General features: G+C 46.2%; 1 protein-coding gene across 3 annotated transcripts in view; it reads right to left on the reverse strand.

The window, feature by feature from the left end:
- Positions 1-14,504, reverse strand: part of SPTBN1 (spectrin beta, non-erythrocytic 1) — a 192,943-nt gene that overhangs the window by 11,635 nt on the left and 166,804 nt on the right. For all 3 annotated transcript variants that reach the window (XM_036111377.2, XM_036111378.2, XM_036111379.2), the window contains 8 exons: positions 13,978-14,182; positions 13,212-13,586; positions 9,141-9,385; positions 7,932-8,070; positions 7,115-7,199; positions 5,134-5,330; positions 3,933-4,045; positions 3,185-3,248 (listed from right to left, as the gene is read on the reverse strand). In XM_036111377.2, the coding sequence (XP_035967270.1) occupies positions 3,185-3,248; positions 3,933-4,045; positions 5,134-5,330; positions 7,115-7,199; positions 7,932-8,070; positions 9,141-9,385; positions 13,212-13,586; positions 13,978-14,182 (1,423 nt within the window). The remainder of the gene's footprint in view (positions 1-3,184; positions 3,249-3,932; positions 4,046-5,133; positions 5,331-7,114; positions 7,200-7,931; positions 8,071-9,140; positions 9,386-13,211; positions 13,587-13,977; positions 14,183-14,504) is intronic.

The following is a 14,504-nucleotide window of genomic DNA, read 5'->3' on the forward strand; positions in this document are numbered from 1 at the left end:
ATACGTCCCCCACCACTGCTGCCCAGAACCAAAATGACAAGTTAGCAGCAACAACTTCAACAGGAGAAATGGGAGAACAACCACCACTGCTTCGACACTCAGATATGTCAACTCTTGGGAACAGGATCACTTGTTTAGGCCTTAGCTAAGTGGCGGGGTGGGAGTCACGAGCTTCTCTTCCATCTATACAGACTATCACTGTCAGCATCAGGGTTCAGGGTAAGACCAGAGGCTTTGCAATTTAAGGGTGTTTTTGACTGGAACCCTTTAGCCACACAGCAATGTGGGAAATGGGACTCTTAGGGCAAGGAAGGCATGGGGGAGGAGGATGGACATGTGATTATCCTGGCCTCCTAAGTGACACCCTGTAGATGTGTGCTTATGAGCAACAGGCTATTTCCATATTTCTCTTTCCTTTCACTTTTAAAGGAGAGATGCAGGAGGGGAAATGACCACCAAAAAACAAAACCCTGAGTCCAAAGGAAGTGAGTGGATTTTAAAGTTGACAAATCTGTTCTAGTGTGGAATTTCAGGAAACTTCTGGTGGGAAGGAAGTGTGAGTTTGGTCTGAAAGGCCTATGCCAGGTGTGAGTCTAGGGAGACATAGGGTTAGTGTGTATAGAAACCAGGTTAAAAAAAAATTAGTGCTGCAGCTGTGGCTCGGAAACTGCTGGTGACAGCAGGGACCTGGAGGGAGCAGTGTCTGCTGACAGGCTAACGTTTATAGCACTGGGGCAGACTTCAAGGGGGGCCAAGGCCAGGGAAGCCTCTTCTGGGGGAAATTCTGCAGCAAAAATTTTTTTCTTTAGAGTTAGAAGGAAAGAGAAAACCCCAAACCAGTATGCAGAGATAATTAATGTTTATGCAAATGAATCACTAAACCAAGAAAACAAGGAAAATAAAAGGAACAAAATGATTTTTAATGGACATGTGCTTAAGCATGCCAACAGACAACACACCACTAGAGACAAACATCAAAAGCAAATCATAGTGCTATGATCATACATGTGAATCTCCCCCCAACCCCCACCCCAGGTTGCTTCTCTTTAGCGATTAGTCCAGAGTGCTTTAGTGGCTGGGTACACCTGAGATCTTTAAATCAGGAGGTGAACACGAATGCAACGTGACAACTAGTAGCACAAGAAACACCTGATTGGTTTTCTAAGTGCATGAAGCAACACTATTTTCAAGTTCATTAACTTGAGTCTCTGCACCACAACTCCAAAGAATGAAAAGGCTTTTCTTCTTCCAATCCAATTATAATAAAAAACTTGTTCTGGCAAGCCACAATTTAAAAATCTAGATAAAAATAGGCATGAGAACAAATGCCAAAAACATCATTGCACTCTTTGTGTTTTTGTTTTTTTTTTTTGGTCTTCTGAATACAAAAAGCATAAAATTGGGTATCATTCCAGATGATATAAAATTTAAACATATATATATGGAAACATCACATATATACATACAGATCAATGACACAGAATCTGGAGCCAGAAACACATGTCAGGGCTCCCTAATGACCAAAGATAAAGCAGTAGTTTTTTCTAAAATGAATTTTGGTGCGTTTTAAGGCAGAGACCCAATAATGGTGCACACTACCCCCAGAACATAAGAAGCTTGGCATCTATCTATATACCCATCTACAGTCGCAAGTAGATAGATATGTACATAGAAATAAGGAAAAACAAACAAGATGCTATATGATGTTATCCTGACAAAAGAAAAAAAAAAAAGACATGCATCATGAAATGAAAAGACAAATCAGACTTAACTCATGGAAAACACATATCAAAACAGGTTTCTGATCCCACTAACATCTAAATATGGCAAATGAGCAAGTGACTGTCTCACAAGGCTTGGATGTAGTATGGATTTGGTTTTGTTCTGTCTGTATCAGTACCAGGAAATCACCTCTTTCATAAGCTTTTATTCCTAAGGAATAGAATTTCTGTTAAAACATTTTCAATCCCTGCTGGTAGTCTGATCAATGCCATTCTAAAAAGACTCCTTATTGGAGAACCTCACAAAAAAAAGTCATAAGAAAACGAAAACGAGAAGATCCGTATGAGACATACAACGGAGTTTGTCTACACAGACGCTACAATTCCTTCTGAAGCCAGGTGGCGTCCAACGGCTCCTAGGGGTGGTCCACCAAGTGCAGGGTTCAAGTAATCAGGGTGAACCAGGATGGCTTTTGTTCCATTTGTTTGAGAAATTTAAACAGTTTGACACCCTTAAGTCATCGACTGAATGGAGAGGCCCGGAAGTCTGGTAGGCAGGCTTCCGGAACCTGCCGAGGACTGCTGCCGCCTGCCATGCTGGGCGTCATGGCGGTGCTGACAGTGACCAGGACCAAGGTGGCAGCAGGGTCAGCGGGCACTTCACCCCTGAGGCTGGCTGCGTTACTTGCTGCAAATAAGCTCACAATTTCTCAATTCAGGTCTTGGCAGAAAAAAATGGAGGAACTCATTTGGAAAAAGTAATACATAATCCAAGGGTCTCAAAATCATTTCAGATTCTGTGCCTAAAGTTAACAGAGCTTCCCAAGTAGATCCAACTCCACCCCCCACTTTTTTTTTTTCCGTTTTCAGTAAATGAATGCATCCTTCATGGAATGTGACACAGCTGACTTAAGGTTTTAATCTTAGTACTGAGAGTCTCCTTCTTTATATACCAATCTTCCTAGTTACTATTAAACTATGGCAGGTTAATGACATCTGTAAAGGGGGGTATGTGTAGCGCAGTATTGCACCCTGTTAGTATAACTGGATGTGTCATACCTGTCGGATTCTAGTTTTCTTCTTCATTTTGCTGTAATCTCATTTAATTTCAATTACTCATGTAAGGCTTTCGCTGTAAAATCTTAATAAAGTAAAAAGCTCACAATAAATAAACAAAAAATAAGTATGTTGCTTTAAGGCAACTGAGTATCCATCAGTTAATAGACTCAAATAAACATGAATTAAATGCAAACAAATATGAAACCAAGGAAGCCTACGAATTAAGGAAAAATTTTAACACTGTGGGTGAAGTGGAAGCCAAAAGGTCAAACCAACAGGATTTGGAAAGAGTGGTTCTTGACAAATGGTAGTGAACTTCACAGTCCAGACCATGGCTGGTCACTGGCTGTCCGTCTGCTATTAAAGTTTTTGTAGTTTTGGTAGGTTTGAGAGCGGTAACTAACCCGTGGAGATCCCTGTTCAGCCGGCAAACCGTTCTGGGAAACTTGCTCTCCTTTTGAAGTATCCCTGTTAGGTAAAGCAGGGAAGGAGGGCAGAGGAGGGAAGGGGAAAGTAAGGAAAGGGAGGAAAAAGAGAAAAAGAGAGACGATGAGGGAGAACAACATCACTCAATTTTACTACGGACTTTCTCTCAGAAAAACATATGCAACCCCCTTTTACGTTATGCAATTTCTTTTTAGGAACTTCCCAGGTGTTCCAAACCAAGTCTAGGTAGAGAGCAAGAGCACAGGCATGCCCTCTCCCCCCAGTACAGGCAGCATTCAGGGTTGGCACGGGGCTCTTACCACAGCATAGTCATTAGTTTTTCAGAAATAGACAATAATTTCTGTTCTTTATGTGAAGAACTTTCAAAAAGCATCACCACATAATCAGTGGCCTGAAATCTGGGTGGTTCACTCCCTCCACTAGTCACACGGGAATTCCGAGTGTGTGCGTGCACACGCGCGTGCAGGCAGTGGAGTGGATGCTGTCTACACCCCACTTCTGCCGCCTACACAGCAATGTCACTCCGGACAAGCCTGTGTTCTCCGATGTCATCCGGGGTGACTACACAGATTTGACATCCTCCACAGAATTAACAGAAGGGCATGTGGTGAGGCCTAGTGTAGCACAACCTTAGCAAAGATGACCCCCGAACCTCACTTGTCAGGGAAGCTAAAACGCGAGCAGTGCAGGCTGCCCACGACTCACCACTGCTGCTGGGACTCAGTCTCCTCAGAAGCCTTCGTGCTCGGCTCGGGAGAGGGCGGCCGCCTCTTCCTCTCCTCTTCCTCTTGCTGTCTGCGCACTTCCAGTAACTCCAACTGAGGGCAAACACAGCAATGTTCAGCAGAGCCCCAAACTCTGCCTCTTTTAAGGAAAGGGTTCTTCAGGAACCCAGAAAGCCCTCCTGCCTCAGTTTTCTACCCTGGATCGCGCTGGACAACCAGAAGGGCTGACACCCAGCAAGACGGCACTGGGATCACAGGAACTGCAGCTATAACCCGGAACGACGGGAAACAGACCTGAGTGACGACGCAGGTCTACTCAATGGGTTTGGGTGCCCCCTGGGGCCCCGAGTTTCATTTCTAAATGAACTATGCAGCTCTCAACTCTGCTTGGGAAGAAAGTACCTGAGCATGAGGGTCCACAATGGACTTCCCATCAGAGCTCAGACAAACACCACTGAGACAGAGTTGCAGTAATTCTCAAGGAGGCTTCTTGTGCTGCGGTAGGCATCTGTGTTCAGCCCAAACCCAAGTAATATAAAAGAAAAGCCACAGAGCAGTCTAACTGAAACTAAGCCATTTCACAAGCAGTATGTATGCACTAAAACGTATGCAGATATGTTTTAAATCCTCAGCACTGCAGAAACTGGAAAGAACTCCATTTTTGTAGACCATAAAGAATCAGCTTTCTATCAGAAGTGCAAGTGTCATTGGAGGGGAAACACCAGTGAGCAAGCCTTATTCTAAAGCTTTAATTTAATCGTGGCAGAAGAAATGATCAGGAATGAGAGAATTCTCAGTGGTCTAGGATCCAGCTACTACTCGATAGAAATTCTGATTCTGAAAATCTGAATTAAACTGTAAGGCGAAGCTCCCCTACAAACCAAAGCTTCTATGAGATATAAGAGGAAAAGCAGATCAAAAGAGAAAAGCAAACCCCAATCAATCAGTTCCCAGGCAGGGAAGTGACTACACAGCTAGGTACGCAGAAAGTAAATGAGGGAGTGGCAGCCCTGGACAGTCTCACCGGGTTCTGTACCAAGAGAACAGCCAGTTTCAGGAAGGTCCTCACTGCTTCTAACAACAGAGCAATGACATGACTCTCTGGTCTAGGAGGCAAACAGGAAGAAGCTGCCCAGGAGAACCAAAAGGCCAAGCACCCCCAGCACCCAGCGACCACTCACCGTCGTCAGCCTCTCCAGGGCAGAGAACCTCTCGTCCCAGGTGGCTGCAGACTTCTCAAAAGCCTCGTGGCGCTTGATGAGCTTCTCCACCTCGTCCACACTCTGGCCTATTTCTCGGCTGGATAGGTAGGGCTCCTGTCCGAGCAGCCAGGCCTCGGCCACACTGGCGTCCCGTGAGAACTGGTGGACCTCCAAAACTGCACAGGGTACCAAGAGTGAGTGTGGGCCAGCGGGGGGGGTGCGCCCCGGGCAGTCGGGGGACGATGCTGCCCTGGTGGCAGCTGCCCACGCTGCCAGTCTCCAGCCTCGATCAGCGCGGTACAGCCTAAGTGTGACGTGGGCTACTTATCCCACTTTAACTTTTCTAGTAGCCACACAGAAAATAAATCGGTGAAACTTTAAAACAAACAGGTGAAATTAACAAGTGTATTTTAGATAACCCAATAGATCAAACTATGATTTCAGCATGTAAGCAATATAAAAAAATTGAGACGGAACTTCTTTTCCTTCTGTCTCTGAAATGATATACATTTTATACGTATAGCACACCTCAGTTTGGACCAGCCACACTGCACGTTCTCAAGAGCCACAGGTGGAGAGGGGCTACCACGCTACCACAGTGGACAGTGCAGGCCTAGGAGGTATGCTCTACTCACTCCGCCCTACTTCAGTGAGATAAGCCTCAGGGCCCTGAAGGAATTCAATCTACATACAACCAGACTACGCAGGCACTCATTCATCAACCACCCTTCCTGGGGTGGTAGCTGTCGGTTTTAATTTGGGGGAGCTGAGAGGGAGGAAAGACAGCAGGACATCCACTGCAGTGAAGGGAGGGGCACGTTAGAACTTGGCTTTGCACCGTGGCCAGCATTAATTTTCACTCCATCTCAAGCGGTGATGCTTGGGGCCATACAGGTGAGGAAAGGACTGCGGGCAGCATCAGCGTCCTCAGCAGCTGCCAACAGCCTCTCCTCAACAAGGCTACAAGGAGAAGATCCCATGGCTGCATGAGGGACTCACCCCCTCATCACGCGCGCCCAGCGTACAACCTGGTGCCTCGTTCACAGTACAGAGTAACACAGGCTTTGCTGAAGTGAACGTGCCCTGGAAATCCTCACAATTTGTACACCAAATCCTCATCCAAATAATGGTTGAGAGCGGGATCCCTTTTTCAAGAGGGTTCTAGCCCAAAAGGGTGAGGTGCCTGCATTAGGCGTTTTACAAACCTTTTAGACAAGGCCCCCTGGATTCTGTTTCCAGTGAGCACCCCGGGGTCTGAGAATGAGGTTCTATTACACTCATAGAGCCCAGAGCCCCATGCACAGAATGGTGAAGCATGGTAAATCATGCTGGAGTTGGGCTACCTTCAGTGTTTATACCTATTATTAAATGCTATTCCCATGTTATAAACTCTGTGGTAGCTCACATATTCCTTCATAAAATCAGACTAAAATTAAAATCTACCTCAGAGGTAAAAATCTGCCCTTGGGGCGTAAATATAGAAAAATATATAAACACTTAGAATAATGCCCAGCTCATTGCAAAACCTTTGTAGTTGGTAGCTTTTATAAAGTTACCAACCTTCTATTAAGAGCACTAGATAGAAGACCTAATTAGGCCAACTTTCTACCTTCTTGACTGTAATAATAATTCCTCTTAAAGATAACTAGAGGAGGAAGGGACTTCAAGCTGGACTCTCCCAGAGGGACACCAAATTGTTATTCCATGCTGTTCCTGAAGAACACCCAAATCCCACTTACAACACTGAGATCAATCATGGGATGAAAAATGATGTATATGCCACAGGTAACTACTTAAAAATATTTAGCATGAAATGGTGAACTAGGGCATTAAGAAAGAAGCGTTAAGAACTCCAAAAATCATTACGTGATAACATCACAGCAAATCATAGCAGGAAACTAAACTTGCATGTGGTCAATAGACACCCAAAAAGAAAGGAAAGATTTAAGTAGGTCCTTACTCAGTCTTAACCATTCCCAACGGTCTTCCCACTTGTCAATCATTTCTTTTCTCTTTTCTGTCAACTGCAGTAACTTTTCCTTGATCTGTGAGAAAAGGAGGACAACAGGGACATCTTAACAAATTGTACCACATCCTCCTAGCCTTCTCCTTGACGGGTCACTTCACATAAGAAAAATACATTTTCTGTAGAGATCCCTACTAAACCAGGGAGAGTACCTAAGGACTACTCAGTCTATTTATGTACTAGAGAGAAAAACATGGCAAAGTGCCTTCCAGAAGGGGCTGAGAGGAAAGGCTGGGCTCCACCCACAGCTGCTGTCCTGAGGCGGACAACCATGCCCCGAGCCACCTCCCGATTCTGGGGCTCCATATGGCGAACACACTCAGGAAGAGATGGACAGTGAGAGGGTCAAAGCCCTGACCTCTATGAGAGAAGACCCTACCCCTTCAAGGGGGCCACATGCTGACTCATCATTTCTCTCTTTATTACCACCATCCTCACTCGAATTAGACAGAAAAGGGATGCCACCCAGGGTGAGTACCGGAGGAGGTGACAAAGGATAGAACTTCAATCTGAGGCCTGCAGAAATGCTCTTCTGTGCCTAGAGTGTTCTTGCGTAACTATTCCACACACACGGGAGAGGAGCAAAGAATTTCAAAATACGTGTAAGCATTACCTGTGTATGAATACATATATATTTCTCTGTGTATGTGTCTGCATATGCACATGCATACGTACTGACAAAATAAAGTCATCTTACATCCTAAGACCAACTGCATTCACCCCGGGGCCGTAAAGCAAAGAGCTGTCCTACCTCCTCAGATGCATAGTGCTTTCTCGCCAGCAGGGATTTCCCAAGTTCAATGCAGGTTGTGAAACTGTCATTACGAGCATCGATTTCAGCTTTGATTCCTTGATGATTATTCATTAATAGTTCAACAGATGATACATCCCTAAAATTAGACAAATAATACCTCCTTTAGGAGATCAAGCTTTCCAAATAAACATGTAGGTTTCAAAACACGTAATTAATTTGCAGGAACAGCACAACAGCACAATATGTCTTTCAGGTCTGATTGAGGACCAGCAATGCAACCTAACATTTGGAATAAGGCTTCTCTCATTCGTGTGTGTGTGCATGCGCACACACGCATGCACATATTTGAGTAACTCCAAATGGTTGCCAGGCAAGTGCCAGAAAAACCACTGGATTTCTGTTCAAACTTTTATACCCCCATGAGTTAGTGCCAAAGGTTCAGGACATGTGTATTCCAAAGAGCAGCTGATATCCCCTCTTATTCAGGCACGAAGAGGCACACAGAGCCACCACCAGCTTGGAAATCAACGACTATAGAGCTGTGAGAACTTCTCATGAATCACAACCTAAAGTCCTGATCTGGGAAATACAACTGCTTTTTATATATACAGTAATAAAAAACTTTTTCTCAATTACAGCGGGCACTGGAGCTGGCAGGGCTGAAACTGGAGGTTGTGTATGTGGCCTGCCCGTTCATGTCTTAGCTGCTCTTCACTGCCTTGCAGCAAACACGGCCAGAGAGAAGATATGGAACAAATATTAAATAATCGTCTCAAGACACCATTTAAGCAGATGGTGAGGGTAAGAGACACTTTCGGTAATGCATGAGAAAAAGGACAGAGTGGTTTTTAATCTCAGACACAGAAAAAGAACTCAATTCCAATGATGAGGGAGAGCTAGTCATGCCCAGGGTATGTAGCTGCTTGAAGCATGAGGCCCAGAGAAAGGGCAGGAGGGCAGGAGTGAGTGTGGAGCATGGGGGTAGAGGGGTAGGAGAGAGGGTTTGACAACACTGTGCCTGGTTCCCTGGTAACTGTGTGCTGTAGACAACAGAAGCAAGAGAAGCTGCTCCAAAACTCCTCATCACCCCGTCTCTGGCCTTGAAGCTCTCGGGAGAGGCCCCCGGTTCTCTCTAGAAGATCCCTCTACAATCGCCCGGGGTCAGCAGGCTGGATTTCCTCCCACCCAGGACGCCAGCAGGGTTACCTGGGCTTCTCCTGGGCTTCGATCTGCCGGATGACATCCTCCATCCACAGCATGAGGTCGCGCACCATGCTGAAGAAGCGGAACTTGTCCCCCGTGTCCACCAGCCGCACCCTGCGGCCCTCACAGGCATCCAGCAGGGCCTTCCAGGCTTCCAGGACCTCGTTCTCCCGCTTCTGGATGTCATCAGCCTTGTCACCTGCATAGGCTGCCTGGAGACGGGCCGCATCCTCCTGGAGCTGCCTCACCTGCAAAGCCACCAGGGAGACGAGTCAGCTCAGATGGGTGGGGGCCTTCTCTCCACCACCTCACCGCTCCCTCCATGCACACCATATGCTGTTCTGCACTAATGAGAGCACCAGGCCAACATGGGGCCCCTACACCCCAATGAGCTCACAATTCTATCGGGGAGATCCACACTGGAAAAATCCAAGTTTAGTATAAATGTACCGAACTGCATTATGGAGTTCAGTGCAAATGAGAAGACAAATGAAATGCTACAGGAATGCAGGCAGGAGACCTTGGTCAGGTGTCCTGGAGGCGGCCTGGGATATAAAGATGGTACAGAAAGCACAGGGTACATATGCAGACATATTAGAAAAATCAACACGCGCAAAAAAAAAAAAAAAAATCAACACGCAACCGGCTCTTGCAGGGTACAAAAGGGTTTGTTGTTGTTGTTTTTTTAAATCATGAACAACACGGAACTGCCATGAAGAACTCAGTTTGAAAACAAGTTTTCCATTGTTATGTGATGTTGCTGTAAGAGCTCTCACATGGGCCAGTTCAACTTGAAAAACAAAAATATATCATCTCATGTAGCCCAAAAAACTGACTGACATCCAAGAAGGTGGACTTCTCACTCACCAAATTTCAATAAAAACTCTGCAGAACAGGAAATGCAACGGGTCTTAGGAAAAGATGCTCCACGGAGATACTATAATTTGTCATCTATTAGCTGGCAAAAATTCGAGTCTGATGGTGTATCTGCCAGTGAGTGATCTGACTGTTGACAGGACAAGGGGCTACGGCCCCTGTAGAAGCCACGAGCAGTATGCATCAAAGTTACAAACGCACCTTCTGATTTTATGACCCCACTTGAGGGAATTTATCCTACATGTAATTATGCACATTTAGGAAATGAAAGACGTTATTTATTGTAGCAACATCTGTAAAAGCAGAAGAGTGAAAATAAAGGTCCATCAGTGAGAATCTGGTTGCACTCATGATGGCACATCCATACAAGAGGCTCTTCTGCAGGCATGTAAAAGAACAAGGAAGGGCTCTTTATACTCATGCAAAGGGTTCTAGGAGGATGGAGTGTACCTAATATCCACTTCCTGAGCAATAAAGCGGGAAAAACAATGATCGGCTTTCGCCTTTTTTGGGGGGAGGAGTGGAAGGGAGATAGGCCTATAGAAGAGAAAGTCGTAACCGTGGCTATTTTATATTTTTAGATTTCTGTTACATATTAGTAGTGCCATACTGTTGACATCTAATTAAAAACACACATATAGGAGAATATACACTCAGCCTTCATTTCCTGAGGCTGTGTGACCACAGTCCACAGACAAGTGTCATCCCAGACTACAGGAGCCTGGAAAAGCCTATGAGGGGAGTTTGCTGTTGGATACCAGCAGGGGGTGTACGCGGGGAGAAGGGGGGAAGGATGGACAACACTGGTGCTTTCAAGGAGCTGGACACTGACCCTGACCACAAAGAAGGACTGCAGGTGGTGGCATGTAAGGCAAACAAATTTCTGCAACAGATGCAAAGAAGAATCAATGCGGTTTATTTTTCATGATGATCTGATTTCCATATCCCTGCTTCTGGAAATCTTCCATGACTGTGGCTCAGGTATAACTCAAAGTACAACGAGCAAGTTCCTAGGAAATTATTTGAAAAACTAATTTCCTATAGGACTAACCAAATCTTTCCCAACAATTAAAAAAAAAAAAAACCCAAACAAACAAAACGAAAACAATAACAAAAAACCTTTTCCTGTGCCTCTGGTTGTTTCTAATTCGTTCTCAAAAAAAACCCAAAAACAAACAAAAAAGCCCCAAGCAAACAAACAAAAACAAGGTAGAGGAGGGATAGCAAAAGTGAAAATTCCCCACACAAATGAACTACTGCTCTGAGCAGTCAGTGAGGACCACTACTATGGCTCCCGTGCAGAGTGCAGAGTGGGCTGGCTAAAGAGTTAAATGGCGGGCAAGGACGCACCACCGGCTTCTGGGAGCCTGCCCCAAGGGCCTCCCTCTATTCTAATTCTGTTACAAGAAACCTGGGCTGATTTGCAGGAGGGGCACGCATACTTCTAGAGCTGTAAATGGCCTCGTCCAGCAGACACGGTGAGGCAGAGACTCTCAAGACTCGAGGGAGTGGACTCTTTCCCTCCCTCGAGAGGAGATGGGTGCCCTCAGCAATCTGAGTCTCACCAGGTGAAGGGGTTTAATGAAGAAAATGAGAGCAACTCCATCATTTCTGGAGTTTCCTGAAGTTCTAAAACAAAGTGATTTTACAGGTGCAGGGAAAGACCTACCACCGGGAAGGTCTGTTCTCGCTCTGTCCTTGAGGCATCCCACAAGTTCCCCCAAGCTCTTTTTTATGTAACAACAGTTACTTATAGAGCTCTCACGGGAGCACAAATTAAACTTGCAGTGATACAGAGCAACAGGCCCCAATTCAAACTGGGGTCTGCCCCTCTCCAGGGGCCTTGCTCCAGGCACAGGTGAGACTGCACTGTTAGGAGCCTCAGGCATTCACGTGGTGCCCAAGGACCTTATGTGCGATGAAAGCCCCTGAACACGAAGCTGACAAGCTTCTGAATGGCAAGTTGTCAGAGCTGGGGAGGCCACCAGCTCTGAAGGAAAGACTGGAAATCCTTAGGATACACGGTGGACCCCCCTACTAAATTCTGCTTCATGCAGACCCTAAGCCACTCCACATACCTGTTCTTAAATATTCCCTCAGTATCTTCCACCTCCTTGGTGGAAAAGCTGAAGCCACTTAATCTGCACGGAGCCCCAGCTGTGATCTATCAGTTTCTAGAAGGGGCCAATTAAGGGCAGGGGAGAAGGCAATGGGAAAGGTGGTCCCTCCAGAGAACAAACTCCAAAGTATACCGAAGACTGGTAAGGCTGATGGCACTGGATCGGGGTCAGCCCACAGTCCAAGCTGGGCCGCGTGTTTCTATAATTCTAGATTTACTGTGCCACAGCCATGCTCCTTCCTTTCGTATTGTCTGGGGCCACCTATGCTATAAAGACAGAGCTGAGGATTTGCAACAGGGACCACGTGTCCCACAAGGCTGAAAATACTTACCATCTGCACTTCTATGCTGATCCCTGCCCTAGATTACCAACACGCTCCGAACAGACAAGAACAAACCTCCTAATATACCCAGGGCTGGTATCTTTAATAAAACTGGTTCCTCCTCTAGGACCATCAAGTTTAGGAGAAAAAGATCCAACTGATTTTTCCTCTAAAAGTCGTAAGACTAAACAAGAAACTGCAGAGACTGGGGAGTGAACTAAAGAGTGATTATACTCCAGGTTCTCACTGCTATGCTGTTATCACTCTGTCAAGCATCTTTTAAAGAAAGTCTTTGTGTCAGCCATTTCAGACTGGGGGAGTGGGGAGACCAGGCATATTAAAACATTAGACTCTTGTTTTCCCTCTTCACGGACATAAAACTCAGATCCTGGTGGATGGAAAATAATAAGGTATTATTGTGGAAACGATTCTGGGTGAACAGCTAGTATAATACAAATTCTTGTTGAGAAGGTCTATGACTTGCAAACGTTTGCAAGTGCATCTGGTTTGTTTTAATTGTGGGGAGAGTCACTTAATGATGTCTGCGCACGCAGCACACTGTGAACTTTATGGACTGAGTTCTCCCAAATGGAGCATTTTAACAATGTGTGTGTGTGTGTGTGTGTGTGTGTGTGTGTGTGTGTGTTGAATCTGGGCAATTCTTGGAGGCATGTTTTGAGGAGCCAAGGAATGGAGAGAGACGCTCAGAGATGCACAAAGATGCTCCCCACCACCCTGGGCAGCTCCCTGACCCACCTGAGTGCCCAGAGCCTGAATGTCATGCTCGAATGTGGTGTGCATTCTCTGTAAGGTCTCCACTGTGTTCTGATCTCTCCCAAGCTCCTCGGGGAGTTTCTTGTGTTTGTCCTGGATACGCCCAAAGATCTCCTTGGCGTCGTGGTAAAACTTGTGCAGTTCATAGGAGGCGGCAAGAATCTGTGTTCTCGTGTCAATGAGCTCCAGGAGGTCAGCCCAGGCTTCGTTGAGCCCGTCCTTCCACTCAGCGATGGTGGCGGCATCCGAATGTCCAGAGTTGATGAGTTCATCGGCCATGTGATTGACGGTGTCCACGCGCTCCTGCCCAATGTTCCCGGTGTCTCGGGCAAATTCCCGGAATCGTTCTTGTAACATCTGAAACGGGGATAAGTGTAAAAAAAAAAATCAGTGAGACTACTGTGAACATTTTATTTCTTGATCACATGAACGTCCCTCGGAAAGTAACAAGTAGTGTGCGTGACTTAACAGGTCTTAGCTCTAAAAACTCAATCAGGCCTCCTCCTTGCTCACTATCGCAGAGCAAGGCCCTGGCTCCATCTCCTTTTCCTACTGGGGAACAGGGCACAGAAAGGTTAAACAAGCTAAGTCAAAGTTGCCTGGTGATAAACAAGCTGAGCTGAAACCAAACCCCATGACCTCTGATGAGAGTCTGGGGCGTGTGATGTGCTCACAGATAAGGAGTCAAGCGGCCCTCCAGGCATAGTGCACACTGCACGGCTGCCCCGGCTCTGCCCGCGGTACTTGCCGTGACGTGCTCGTAGTCCTGCCCCAACTCGTGCGACCCTGCGACCACCTCCCTCTCGGCAATCCACTGCTCCAGGTCATCCACCTCCCGGTTGAGCTGGAAGAGCCTGTGCCTCTCATCCAGCTTGCCCCTCCGCTCTTCGGCGAGGTCTTTCAGGCCAGCGTACAGCTTATCCACTTTGGACTGCCGCATGCTGATGCGCTCACTGGAAGAGGGGGTGGGGGTGGGGAGGGGCGGCAGGAAAAGGACCTTAAATGTCACATTTTCTTCAGGGAGAAAACAAATGAGGGGGAAACGCTAAGAGAGCATGTTACATAAAATTTCTCGAAGGAAACTTCTGGCTCTCCTATTTAGCCTAAAATACAAAACCCTGGAATTTGACCTTGAGTAATTTTAGAGCCAACATGCAAACAAAACACAATCATTAAGGCTGAAGGCCATCATGACGGTGATGATGAAGGGAGGGAGGAGAAACCCTAATTCTCTGCATTGCTGACTCTGGAAGTCAGGATTTCCTTTGACGTTAA

Source organism: Halichoerus grypus, chromosome 10 (assembly GCF_964656455.1).
Source record: "Halichoerus grypus chromosome 10, mHalGry1.hap1.1, whole genome shotgun sequence".
Classification (NCBI taxonomy): Eukaryota; Metazoa; Chordata; class Mammalia; order Carnivora; family Phocidae; genus Halichoerus; species Halichoerus grypus.